The sequence below is a fragment of the Urtica dioica genome, chromosome 8 (assembly GCF_054948205.1).
Source record: "Urtica dioica subsp. dioica isolate 48M chromosome 8, U.dioica_male_clone48M_v1_H2, whole genome shotgun sequence".
Lineage (NCBI taxonomy): Eukaryota > Viridiplantae > Streptophyta > Magnoliopsida > Rosales > Urticaceae > Urtica > Urtica dioica.
Genome location: NC_142763.1, coordinates 21753051 through 21765976, shown reverse-complemented (window position 1 = coordinate 21765976; position 12926 = coordinate 21753051). Strand labels below are relative to the sequence as shown.

At 34.3% G+C, this 12926-nt stretch overlaps 2 protein-coding genes across 3 annotated transcripts; both read left to right on the top strand.

Annotated features, from left to right (window-relative positions):
- The first annotated feature begins 3408 nt into the window (after positions 1 to 3408).
- Positions 3409 to 4598, top strand: LOC149388547 (outer envelope membrane protein 7-like). 2 transcript variants are annotated; one of them, XM_089623465.1, is made up of 2 exons: positions 3409 to 3767; positions 4463 to 4598. In XM_089623465.1, the coding sequence occupies exon 1, from the start codon at positions 3563 to 3565 to the stop codon at positions 3764 to 3766; it is 204 nt and encodes a 67-aa protein (XP_089479591.1). In that variant the 5' UTR covers positions 3409 to 3562; the 3' UTR covers position 3767; positions 4463 to 4598. The 2 variants fall into 2 exon arrangements, with proteins under 2 accessions (XP_089479591.1, XP_089479592.1); XM_089623466.1 differs by lacking the exon at positions 4463 to 4598 and adding an exon at positions 4227 to 4280.
- A 2009-nt stretch (positions 4599 to 6607) lies between these two features.
- Positions 6608 to 8669, top strand: LOC149388546 (F-box protein At2g27310-like). Its single transcript, XM_089623464.1, has 2 exons — positions 6608 to 6957; positions 7791 to 8669. The coding sequence occupies exons 1-2, from the start codon at positions 6608 to 6610 to the stop codon at positions 8512 to 8514; spliced, it is 1074 nt and encodes a 357-aa protein (XP_089479590.1). The 3' UTR covers positions 8515 to 8669.
- The last annotated feature ends 4257 nt before the right edge of the window (positions 8670 to 12926 follow it).

Here is a 12926-nt window from a genome sequence, read left to right as displayed (position 1 = left end):
GTGTTTAAAATTTAGATTCAAATCCGATCATTAATTTTGGATTTTTTTTAAAGCAGCTTTGTTGTGATTGAGGATTGAACCCTAACTTTAATATTTTTAAAGCAGTTTTATTGTGAGTAAGGATTGAACCCCAACTTCTACTTTGGATGTGGTGTGTAACTACGAACTAAACTATGCCAGGAACCATAATTTTTTATTATTGGCGGCATAAATATTTTAACTTTTTCGATCTTATAAATTTTTATACACATTTTTTTTTCAACAGAAAAAATACTTAACGTTACACTGTTGCTATCAATATTATTTAAGAACGTTTATTGCAATTAGATCGATAACCTACTATTTTTGTTAATAGTTAATATTATGAGAAATTGACAGAAATAATACAATTTGTTTGTCACTTATAAAAAATCCAAGGTTTGAAATTCCGGGGAAACCGGACGGAAACCGGTCCGGAAACCGGTTTTTTCAAAGTCCCGGTACCGGAATGTACAAAACCGTTCACTTTCCGTTGTTTTCTTGGATTCCGGGGAAACCGTCCACTTACCGACAGTCTTTAGGCAATTTTTACGCATACCGACGGAAACTTACCGGTAAGTGGTCAAATACCGACAATTCTTAAAATCTGATGATATTTAGTGTTCTTCACGAAATTTATCGTTAGTTTTTGATGATTTAGTTCAAATCATTTATTTTATGTTGAATTTGAACTATGGTATTTAGTGGATTGTGTTGAATTTTATCATTTTGGTTTGTACTATTGAACTTTGTCATTTTGGTTTGTACTATTGAACTTTGTGTTTGTAATTTGGTAATGTATTGAAATATTGTACACTATTTTTAATTTTATGAATTTTATCCTACGTACTATGCATGTCTTTTGTATATTTTTTCTGGATTCCTCTCGGTAAATACGGTATTTGACGGTATTCCTCAACGGTAACGGTAAGTTCAACGGTACCGGTTTCCCTTTTTTTTTCTGCTTCCCCCGGTATTCCTTTACGGTACCAGCGGTTACCAGTAAATTTTAAACCTCGGAACGGTAACGGTATTTAAATCCTTGCAAAAATCAACTAAAACTCAAATATTGACACGTTTAGTACCAAATCGGTCACGAACTGCAACCAGTTCGTGACCAATGTGTCACCAAATAAACTCAGTCCGTGACCGATTTGGTACTAGATGTATCTATATTTGTGTTTTGGTTGAGTTTTGGTAACTGACAAACAATTGATATTATTGTTGTCAATTTCCCTAATATTATTTTTGGAATCATTTTCTCATAATTTTCTTAAGAGGATTTAAATTAAAGGGAAAATGACACATATATGTCTTGTGTTTTAGTGAAATGTCGAATTTAACATTTGGTTTTCAAAAATATCGAGTTCATACCATTTGTTTAACTAAAATGGCGAAATTATGCACTGAAATAGACAACAGTACAACAAATCTTCTTTTTATTGAATTTTTATTGACTTTCCATTGACGTTGACTATAATATTTATATGTAAACACCAATTATCTTTATTCATTCATGTCATATATGTAATTTATTTAAAAACTAAAATATTAACAATAGTCTCTTAATCGTGAAAAACACTGAAAGAGACAAATGAGTAAAAATGACAATTAATAGTCATCAAAATTACATATTTGTGGGGTTTAAAGATCATTTTCCCAAATAAAAATCATATAAGTTGGGCTTCGGATTGACCAAAGCCCAACAGTAGAAGCGACCTGGTTTTCAAGAAATCGTCTTGGCCAGCTCGATTCCGGAAGGCCAGCCCAAGCCCAATGAGAAGCCCAGTTCGCCGAAGAAGAGACGCATTACCAACATGGACTTGGTCAAGGGAATTGGTCACAGTCAGATAGAGGAATTCGCCGCGAAGACTGGATCTGGGACGACTTCAACCAGAAACGTGGCAGAGCCAAACTGACGAACACATGTCCACTTCAACGAATCCGCCCCGACTATAAATAGAAGCCGACATGTCAATTTTCGCACACGCAAGCTTACACCCTTATTTTCGATCTCTCACTTCTCTATTTTTTCGAGTTCGCCTTTGTTGAGTTCGGCACTTCACCCCCTTTTAGTTTGTAATTTCTTCGATTATTAATAATAACTTCGAGTATTTATATTCATTTCTGTCCATTTCCTTTTGAATTTCTTTTGCTTCTTATACGACGTCTTCTGAAAACCATATTTTCATAAATAAAAAATATATATCATATTATAATTTGAGATTGTTGAAACCGACATCAACAATATTCGAACAAAAAATCAAAGATTCAGAGTTGCAATTCGAACATAGAATGAAGTCATCTCTTGGGAGATATGAATTTTATTAGTTAATTTCAATTTAAGACTAATTTTATTTCAAAATTGGGAATTTTAAAGTTAAGGTACTGGTTTGAATTTGATTCGGTTTTTCTTATATAAGAGTTAATATCAATGAAATAGATATTTGTGATACTGTTGTCCATTTTAAGGTATAATTTTGTCATTTTAGTTAAACATATGGTATGAATTCGATATTTTTGAAAATTAAATGTTAAACTCAACATTTGGGCTATTTTGTATACTAGTCCAATCAGCTCACTAATATTAGTAGAATAGCCCAAATTCTCATAAATTAAGGGAATAACTCAACTAACCTAAACTACCCCCTTGTACTTCCTCGCTCTCGTCTTCGTCTTTGCGCTCGCCATCGTCACTGAGTGACTCTCCCACTCGCGCCTCCTCAACACGCGCTCCTCCGTCGCCGGCACCGCCCTCGCCCAAACGCTCCTCCACGTGCTGGGCGTCGGCCTCGCCTACCTCGTTATGCTCGCTGTCATGTCCTTTAACGGCGACATCTTCCTTGTCGCCGTCGTTGGGTTCGTGATTTTCGGTAGCCGTCTTTTCCGGATCGGCGATACTGAGAAAGTCGCATCTGATCTCCCGCCCATGGACTGTTGAGTTCGTTACGACTCTATCTACCCTCGATCGATTTGTTTGTTGAATAGTTGAGCTATTTTGTTGATTCAGTGCTAATTCACGAATCAGTTAATTAACTAATTGACTGAATTGAGTTAGGTTAATTAATTAACTGATTGGTTGAATTAAGAATTAGCTTAAGTTTTGATTTTTTTGTGAGTAAAATTAATTTACTAACTGACTGAATTAGGAATTAGGTTAATTAATTGAATGCTTTGAATATGAATTGACTTAAGTTCTGATTTTCATAATTTTTTGTGAATTTCCAATCCAAACATTCAGTTAATTAATTAACCTAACTCAATTCAGTATGTTAATTAATTAACTGATTCACGAAGGATATAATTATCTGCTAAGAAAAAATGGGCTATTCCCTAATAAGAAGTGTAAAATGAGCTAGTGACAACAAATTTTACTAAAACACAAGGTATATTAAATTGCCCTCGAGCAAATTTAAGGGTTTATATTATTTTTTACCCATATATTTAAAAATCAAACATAAAATCCTATATTCCAAAATATCTATACAAGAAGGGAATCAATTTGATCATCTTTCCATTTCATTCCCGTCCACGAAGTGTGTTGATGAAAAAGATGGGGAAATCGAAGCAAACAGCGATTGTATTCACAGCCCTAGGTCTTGCGTGGCTTGCCATTGAGCTCGCTCTCAAGCCTTTCCTCGACAAGGCTCGATCCGCCATTGACAAATCCGACCCCGCCCGAGACCCCGACGACGACGACGACGACGACGCGTCTGTTCGGAACTCCCCGTCCGAGGCCGATCGCTGAGGTAGGGTTTCAAATCCATCGAACTCATTAGGACATAGTTTTAGATTCTGCTTCACGATAACCAGTGACTGTTGTTGTGTACACGGTACACCTAAAATTTCTATCAACTCAATGGAAGTTCGATCTCATATTCTAATTAGGGGTTTTTGAAGGCACTATTATTTAAAATTCAATTCTGGTACCACTTGGTGCAGCGATTTTTTTTTTTTATATTTTTTTTATTATCGCCATTATCATCAAATCCTGAGGTCAGTCAAGTGGACCAGTCGTACTTGTACCTACTCCAATCTTTTTTAATTTTTTTTTTGTTAAAGAAGCTTTTGATTCCTAATTCGACCCCAACGAATTATAATCTGATTTTTTTGCCTTGTTAGGTCACCAGTCCCTTTTTCCATTTAACTCTGATGACTTGTGAAGCCCAAAATTTCGATTTTATTCGTTCTTTCATCTTAATTCACAGAGAAAAATGGGTGTGAGACAATTGGGTGATCTGGTTGTTTTGGTCCGCGGTGATACGATTTATAAGATGTGTTATTATCGTAGTATTAAATATGGTACTAGCTACAGTGGTAGTACAGTCCTTGTCACTTATGAGCAAGCGTTTATAACGCTGGACTATCTTAACTTTACGGCTTGACTTGTACAGCTTTAAGATGTGGATCCAGTAACCAAGGTTTTTTTTTCTTCTTCTTCTAGGATTGTTTGCACATTCCTATTATGATTCAAGCAATTTGAGTTTTCAAGATACTATTAATGAGACTGCTATGGACACCGAGACTGTTATTATGGAAAGAGCCAAAATTCAAGCATAGTTGTGATCCCAGATTGATGATTACCACCGAAATTTTGGCTTTGTAGGGTAATTTATTTCATGTCACAACTTTTATTTTTATTTTATTATTATTATTATTATTTTTTTAATGACTTTGCTGCGAAGATTTGGATATCTTCACTTTTTTTTAGTTTTTTTTATAGCTAATGGGTCATGACTCATAAGAATCAATCATTTTTTTAAATTATTTGGATACCAAAAATGTAAGGCTTGGGCCGCTTGGCCTTGGCTCTAACAAGTTGCAGCTTGGAAGTAGCTCATAGCCGGTAATATTTACACGGATTTATGATTAATGTCTTATAATACTGCATTTGTGATGTCAGATTCAAATTTTACTGTTGATTGTAAATTTCAATATTATAAATATGCAATTTCAGTCTCTCTCTCTCTCTCTCTCTTGTGGCCTTTATTATGTTTAAACAAATAATAATAAGCTGCTAACAAAAAAATCAATATTTAATTGGTATAAACCGTATAATTTATCACACAGTTTCCTCCTTTTGACATAATTTTTATTGATATAAAAAGAAACCTCTGATAAGACATTTCTGATTGAGAATGTTTTATACCAAAACCTGGTCATCTTTCATTCTAAAAAGTGAGCATTCGCCACGGCATTACCAGCGAATTCAATTTTTACATATGTAAAAAGGAGCCATTGACTCACCTACATAATCAGATATAATATCAATCAGATGTATTTGAGTTGATATGTTGGATCAGAGGTTGATTCAATTAATTAATGCAATGAGGTGGCATTAAATCTACGTGGTGGTGATTGAAAGATGCATGAACCACCACATTATATGCATATATATATTATTTGTGAGTTGGAAATCATAAATATGTATAAGAACTGTGGCATATTTGATTTTAAGAACAATTGGCCACACAAATATAAATAAATCACATGGAAAGTAACAGGCGAGCTAACTTTTCTTTCCTTTAATAGCTCCGATTTTTTTATTACGTGACATCAGAAAATTCACCACTCACTCGTTGAATTTTGGTCTTAGATTCCTCTCCTTTCAGACTATAAACTCTGTTGTGAACTGTTTCCGCTTTGGAAGCCTGTTCTCTTCGCACGAGGTTTGAAGCCTTACCCATTCCGCCTTTGGCTTTCTAGATTATTTTTATTACTGCTTTAAAAGTGTTATTTTATTTCATTTAAATTTTTAAAGAAGTTATGAATATGAAGTGATATTTATCTTCAATTACATGTGTTCAAGTCTGTTAAAATGGCAGTTGTGTTTTTCTCTTGTGGTTGAGATAGAATCGCAGGTATACAAGGAACGAAGCTTACTTTTTTTTTTCTCTGCTGAATACTTTGGTTGACTATTTAATCTATATTAGGGCAATGCTTTTTACTACTAATCAATGTGTCGTTGTTAATTGGGGATTTCTTACTCAAGTCTGTTAGTGCAAGTAGTTTTTGGTTACTTATGTCTGTTTCTGATGCATACTTGCATGACCTCTCTTCATTACTCTTGTAATGGTAATATACACGCAAACATGATCAGAAAGTCTCCACTTTCGTAAGTAGTTTTAAAGAGGTTTATTGTTTGATTTATATACATATTTTTTTTTTCTTCTAGACATTATATAAAAAAAATCAGAAAAAAAACAGAGGATAACATAAAAGAAGTTGAACTACTTGATCACCTTTATCGGCCTATCGCTCTCTCCTTGTTGCCTTATTTGTTTTGTAGCTGGATATTAACCCTTTTTTTCCTGCTTAATCATCACGTAGATAAATAATACAAGATTGTGCATAAAAGAAAAGCCAAGAGTGTTGATATATACAAAAGTAGGAGAAGAGTAACTCCATACTCTTGCTGACAGGGAAGCAATTTAGTTCCTTCTGTTACTCTTCACGGAAGATACTTATTTCGCAAGATTTCGAGCAGCAAACTTATGTTATGTATGTCTTATATTAAATGCTTGTTTAGAACTTAACAGAAGATCATCAAACACATTCAATTCTAAATTCACAGCTGCTGGGAGATCAAATGGGATCATTGAGCACCGATCTTTTCTACGAAATCTTGAGGCGTCTCGACGGCCCGAGTCTCGCCAGCGCGGCGTGTTCTTGCTCGGCGCTGCGCTCCATGTCGAGGGAAGAGAGATTGTGGGAAAATGCTTGCTCTTCCATGTGGCCCTCGACCGACCGGCAAGACGTCAAAGCCCTAATCTCATCCATCGGTGGCTTCAGAAAGTTCTACGCGGATTGTTTCCCTCCAATCTTTAACAAGGTGTACCGCGAATACCCGGTCGAGTGGACCGAGGCCGAGTACTATGGCGACGCCGACGAGCTCAATAATGTTTCACCTTCCGACTTTGTTTCCATAGTCGACATCAGGTACTCGTCGTAGTACCAATTATCTACTTGATCACTCTACTCTATAAGAAAGTGTATTGAGGGTATAAGAATAATAACAGATAATTAGAGTGTTAAATATATTTAATACTTAGAAATTATATTAGCCTTTATAATAAGAGAGATTAAGATGGAAATGAGCATGAAAATGGTGTGAAAAGAAAAGAATGCCGATTGGGAGGAGCACGGACCTCTTGAGATTCCGATATCACCTATTGTATTTCTTTGGAATTATTATAAAAGTATGACCATTTGGTAGTGTTTTTGCGATTATCCAATATGAGCTATTTATTCCAACAATTTGACAACAAATGTCATGAAAAAAACTACATTTACTGAGATTTAAAATGTCATGAAAAAACTGTATTTTATTACGGAATTGATTTTTGTCCCGGGTCACGATGAGTGACGATCCACTCACGTGTTGACACGTGGCAACGAATTGCCACGTGTCAACACGTGAGTGGATCGTCACTCATCGTGACCCGGGACAAATAGCAGTACTCATTTTATTAATGATATATGTTGTCATACTTTTGGATTAAAGACACCTATTCAATAAATAATGAGAAAAACACCACCAAACAGTTATACTTTTGGAATAATCCCTATTTCCTTTCCTTCATTCTAGTGTGAGCTAGTCATTTAAGAAAGCAATACATAAGAAAAGAAACATAAGAACCTTTTAGCAAAATAGTCAAAGTTTCTCCTTCTACAGTGAAATAGTCAAGAGTTCCCCTAATACCGGTAAACATACTAAAATGCCCCTGCGATGCTTGCGTCTCACGGTAAGTTCTGATGGGGGAGTATATCAGGTACAAAGGCAAGGCAATCTGCTCAAAAGTCCTTTGGGGGATTCCAAACGCTACCGGCTCCGAGGGTTGGTTCTACAACTGCCCGTTCCGGGTCGACCTCGTGGCCGGTGACAAACAAGTCACACTCTCCGTCTCCGACGGTCTGCCTCGGATTCCATCGCCGGAGAGGGAGAGGAAAGAAGGGAAGCTCTGGCAGGAGCTCCGAGCCGGGCTCCGGCTCAGTTGGATCCTCGTGAACAAGAGGGCGAAGAAAGCCGCGAACCTTGCCAGCTGGAGCGCCCTCGGCGGACAGAGGCACTGGCCCACCGAGAAGGACTACGCCGTGCGGTTCGGCTCCGTGCTCTCGGCTAATGGCGTGCTTCCATGTGGAGCTGCCGAGTGCGTTCTCAGCGTGAAGTTTCGGGCGGTTCGGAGCATGGAATCCGATGATGATGATGATGATCAGCCGACTCTCGGGCTCACCGAGGTTAGTATGCAGCTCAAGGACGTGGAAGGGTGCCACGTCAGCGGGCGGAACAGCCTGCTCGTTCTCGGGCAAGCGCTGAGCTGTCGGGGGAGCAGGAACCACGGGAAAGTGCTCGAGTCTTGGCTCCGCTGCACGAAAGTGCAGAGCGAGTTGAAGGAGAAGAGGATGAGGAGCGAGACCCGGTTGGACAGATTTTGTATTTTCAGCGGGATCGCCGTCTTTATGACGTTTTGGTACTATGTTTTGTCAAGGAAATGAGAAATTTTGGTTTTTTTAGTCAGTAAATAAAATATTTGTGTTGTGCTACTGCTTTTATACTGTGAATGTGAATTTTTGTGCAGTTGATCATAAAAGCTTGAGCTTCTTTGTTTGTACACAACGTTTCGCTGAATGTATCAGCTCTTCTATCTTTTTTTTTTTTTTTTTTTAATTTGTTTTTGCCAAAACAGTGTAGGGTAATTATGGGCTTTTTGCAACAAAAAATGACCTCTAGTACATTTTTTTTCCAAACTTATTATTTTAAATACCTTTGCTTTTGTATTTTATAAATACTTCTTTTTACAGTATTTTTTTATAGCGTTATTTTTTTTTCTTTTCGCTGTTTAGAGTTTTTTTATATGGACAAAATTTTCTGAAAATAAAAATGAAATATATTCGTAAAAATATAAATCTATTTTGAGAAGGAAAAATTGTACAAAATAGTTATTTGAAACTTAATGATTAGTAAAATATCCAAAGTCTCAACTTTTCGGCAAAGTAGTCAAATTTACGTTTTCAAAATTTTTATAACAGCCAGAATTAAATTTTTTTACGGTTATTATAAGTAATTTATCACTTTCAAAAAAGTTAATCTTGGAGTCAAATTTTTTTTGAAACCTGATTGCTGCACATTTTAATTATTTCACTAAATTAAGACAAACCTTTGCTATTTTGCAAATTCATAACTTTAAATTGACTATTTAGCTATATCATATTTTCGAGAATTAGCATGTCAAAATAAGGTATTTGTGTAAAACAATTTGTGGCCTTTTACTATCTTGTGGTGCTTCAAATTAGCCCATTATGGATCTCATTATGTTGTGGTCAAGTACACGACGTTAAATGCATTGTGGTTCAACTTCAACTTATAAAATATTCATAAACTTTAATGCATGAACTTCACACATTAATTTATCAATCTAAAGATGATGTGGAAAAAGATTCTGATTTGTCTGCTGCACTTGTTATGAAACATTATTTGAGTGAGATGAAAGGGTTCTGGTACACTGCTTCAAATCCTTTAGCAATTTTTTTTTTAAAAAAATTAAAAAATCCTTTAGCAAGAATGCAAAAAAAGGATTTCTAAACAGTTTTCAAGTGAAATAAAAAATCCAAAAGCATTAGAACGGTTTGGCCACTTATCTAAAATGTGAGCAGCTTCATTGCAGCCATGGCTTCCCAATCTTTTCCCTTGTAATTGAAGTAGCGGCTCAACTTACTCGGAGGTCTTTCAGAGATCTTAGACCATAAGGAAAAAAAATGGCCTTTTAAATCAAGTTTAAGTAGGGTAATGTGAATGTGTGTTTTATTACAAACCATCATGCATGATATCAACATTTGTAAAATGCCTAATTTTTTAAAATAGGTCAATGTTCTTATAACATTGCTAGTTAGCTTAAATAGGTTAACTTTAATATATTTGTTTAAGCTAAAAAATATTTGGAAGTTAACAGCAAGCATAAAATACTTGTAAAATATTGAGCAAAAAGTCATAAGCAATATTAAAACATGCCTTCATCAAAAAGTCTTTATATTTTGTTGTACTGGTAACATTTAAAAATCAAAACTTGTTTAATAGACGAAAATAACATATAACTAAAATATGATGTGGTGACGTCTAACTGGAAGGTAATTGTTAAAGTTTTAATACCATTTATTCGAGAGAATGATGGATAATGACTTTCCGTGAATCTCTAGCATCAGCGGCGATGTTTCCGGTGTTAAATCAATACGAGACATATTATAATAATATTTATAACACGAGCGACATGAATAAATGGCGGATATTAATTGGGTGAAGAGAAGAGTTTAATAATATAAATCGACGGGCATTTATATGATCAACGTACACGCGATGCAAAAATTAATCAGCAGCAGCATTAAGCACGTCTGAGATTTTTTTTATTATAACTATTTAATGAGTCTCCAACCGATCAGCGAGGAAATGCTTTCTTATTTATTTTGCAGATTCATAGCTCTTTCTATTGTCTATTTTTTTATTTTTATTTTTTTTTTTATTTTTTTTTTTTATAGAGAACAAAAAATCATTTATCGTGATTGGAGATAATAATTTATAGGCTTTGACTTCCAAATGGAGGAGAATTTGATTGGCGATTCGATGCCACCTCATTGCTTAGTCGGTGTGAGTTGTTTCAGCATATATGGGAAGATTATAATTTTTTTAGAGGTACTATATTAACAATTACCCTTTTGTACCCCAAATCTTTCCTTCATATATTTCAATGGAGAATCAGAATTTCAGAAGGAATTGTGATTGTTAAAATTATTTCGAAGAATGTGATGACTTGGTAATTTAACTTATTAAACTTAAGATATGATAATCTGAAAATTAAAAAAATATGTACTATTTGGTGTAGTAAGTGTTGGAATTATTTCATGTTTCCGTTTTATGTTATTAGTTTTTTTTTAATTTTATTTATTTAATATTATGCAATTTGTTTATTATTATTTTTCGCCTATTATTAGCACTATGATTAACAGTTAACTTCATGATTTATTATTGACAAGCAAACAGCCCTTGAAATTATGCTCATATGTATAATGTTCTTTAATTTTCTGTGGTATTTTAAATCCTTATTATAGTGCCCCTAAATTCCAGGTTGTGGTTTGTGTATGTCAAATTTAAGCCAGGTGTTTTAAATATGTTATGAAATGGTAAATCGCGTATAACTGTGGTAAAAAAGTTAGTAAAAGAGGCATGCAAGCTGAAAAAGGATATGCCATCGTAATTCGTAACGTAGTGAACTTCTTTCTTCTTCTTTTATTTATAAAAAAATCGAAGGTATTTCAGTCGGGGTAACAAAGACCAAATACAAATCCAAAATATATTTGAGAAACGAAAAAATCGGAAGTGATTGTGAACTTTTCAATTAAAGCTATACACGTCTATTAAACTATAACATGGCGTTATTGACATTTTGGGATTTTATATGATTCGCTTAATAATAACTCACGGATATTATTGTTTTTGTCCTTTCGATTCCAATCCAAACTAACATTTTCGATGGGGTGTGAAAAAAAAATCGTAAGACTCTAGATATGGGATTGGATCGGTGTGATTTTGTTGATAATTCCAAAATAATCCGGTACGATTTGGAAAAGGGAAATTGCAGCCTAGATGGGACAGGACATGTCTTAAATTTCAAATTAGGTTAAAGAAACAATTATAAGACATTAAACTTAAGAAATCGGCTTGGACATCTTAAACATGTTAATATATATTTTGTATTTTTTTATTAAATTTGTGAAAAGAAAACATATCAATAAAATACTGATCGATTCGGTTTAGTGTATTTTCTTAAATGATCTGATACATTCTAAAATTTTGAAACCATTTAAAATAGCTCGGTCCGATTTTGAGACTAGTTTAAAATCGGACTAAAACGTGCCCACTCCTAGTTTTCATATAAAAATGAAATAATATACCGGTTGAAAAAATTTAACCATGTAATTGATTCTTTTAGGGAACTCAAGAAAATGCCTCAATTAGGCAAAAAAACCAACATCTATTGAAGATGTTAAGAATCCTGCCAATACTCCAATGTCGTCGTCTGCTCTGAGACTATAAATTCCTCGACTTTTTTAGGTGTTATTTTTTTTATTCTCCCGGTTTTATCGATTTCCACTGAATCCATCACCAATCATATATTCTTAACCCATTGCAATTGTTGTCCATGTTACCATTTTTTACCACTGCGAGTTCATCTTTGTTCTCTTCATTTTTATACATCCCAAGCAGAAATTTTAGCCCTTAAGCGAAATATTTGAAATATCTTGTCTGTATAACGAAAAATATCTTATAATAGAGTGTTATATCAATCTACAAACCATGGTTATCAGCATGTTTGTCGGAGTTTTTCTAGTTATTTTGTCTTTTTATTGGGTGATTGGGCAGTTAAATTAAACCCACGTTCACACACGCCCGGAAGGAAGACCAACACATCAAACTCAGCCAAACTTCAAAATAAATTAAAAACGAAATATCCAATTAAGTTCCTATCTTTTCATTTGATTGAACTAAAAAAAAAAGGATCTTTTTATTTATTTATGAAGAAGATAAGAACTTATTTTTTTAAAAAAATAAGATTGGATTTTAAGAGTTGACAAAAATTGGCGAGTGCTTTCCTACCACACAAAAAGAAAATAAATAAAGAAAGAAAAGATTGAGCTAAAAACATTCAATCTAATTAAATATTCAGCTCCTATCTTATTATTTAATTTAGCTAAAATATTAAAGTAGATTTTTTTTGGGGTGATAAAAATGAATTTTAAGAGTTGCAAATAAATTCTTGAATACTTCCTGCCACAAAAAAGAAAAAAAAGAAAGAAAGAAAGACTAACTATAAATATCCAAGCATATTAACTTGTGGTATTTGCATCTTATGTCACAA

Coding starts and splice junctions, on each gene's coding strand:
- LOC149388546 (XM_089623464.1), top strand. CDS start 6,608: ATGGGATCATTGAGCACCGATCTTTTCTACGAAATCTTGAGGCGTCTC. Junction 6,958..7,790: donor GTTTCCATAGTCGACATCAG/GTACTCGTCGTA, acceptor GGAGTATATCAG/GTACAAAGGCAAGGCAATCT.
- LOC149388547 (XM_089623465.1), top strand. CDS start 3,563: ATGAAAAAGATGGGGAAATCGAAGCAAACAGCGATTGTATTCACAGCC.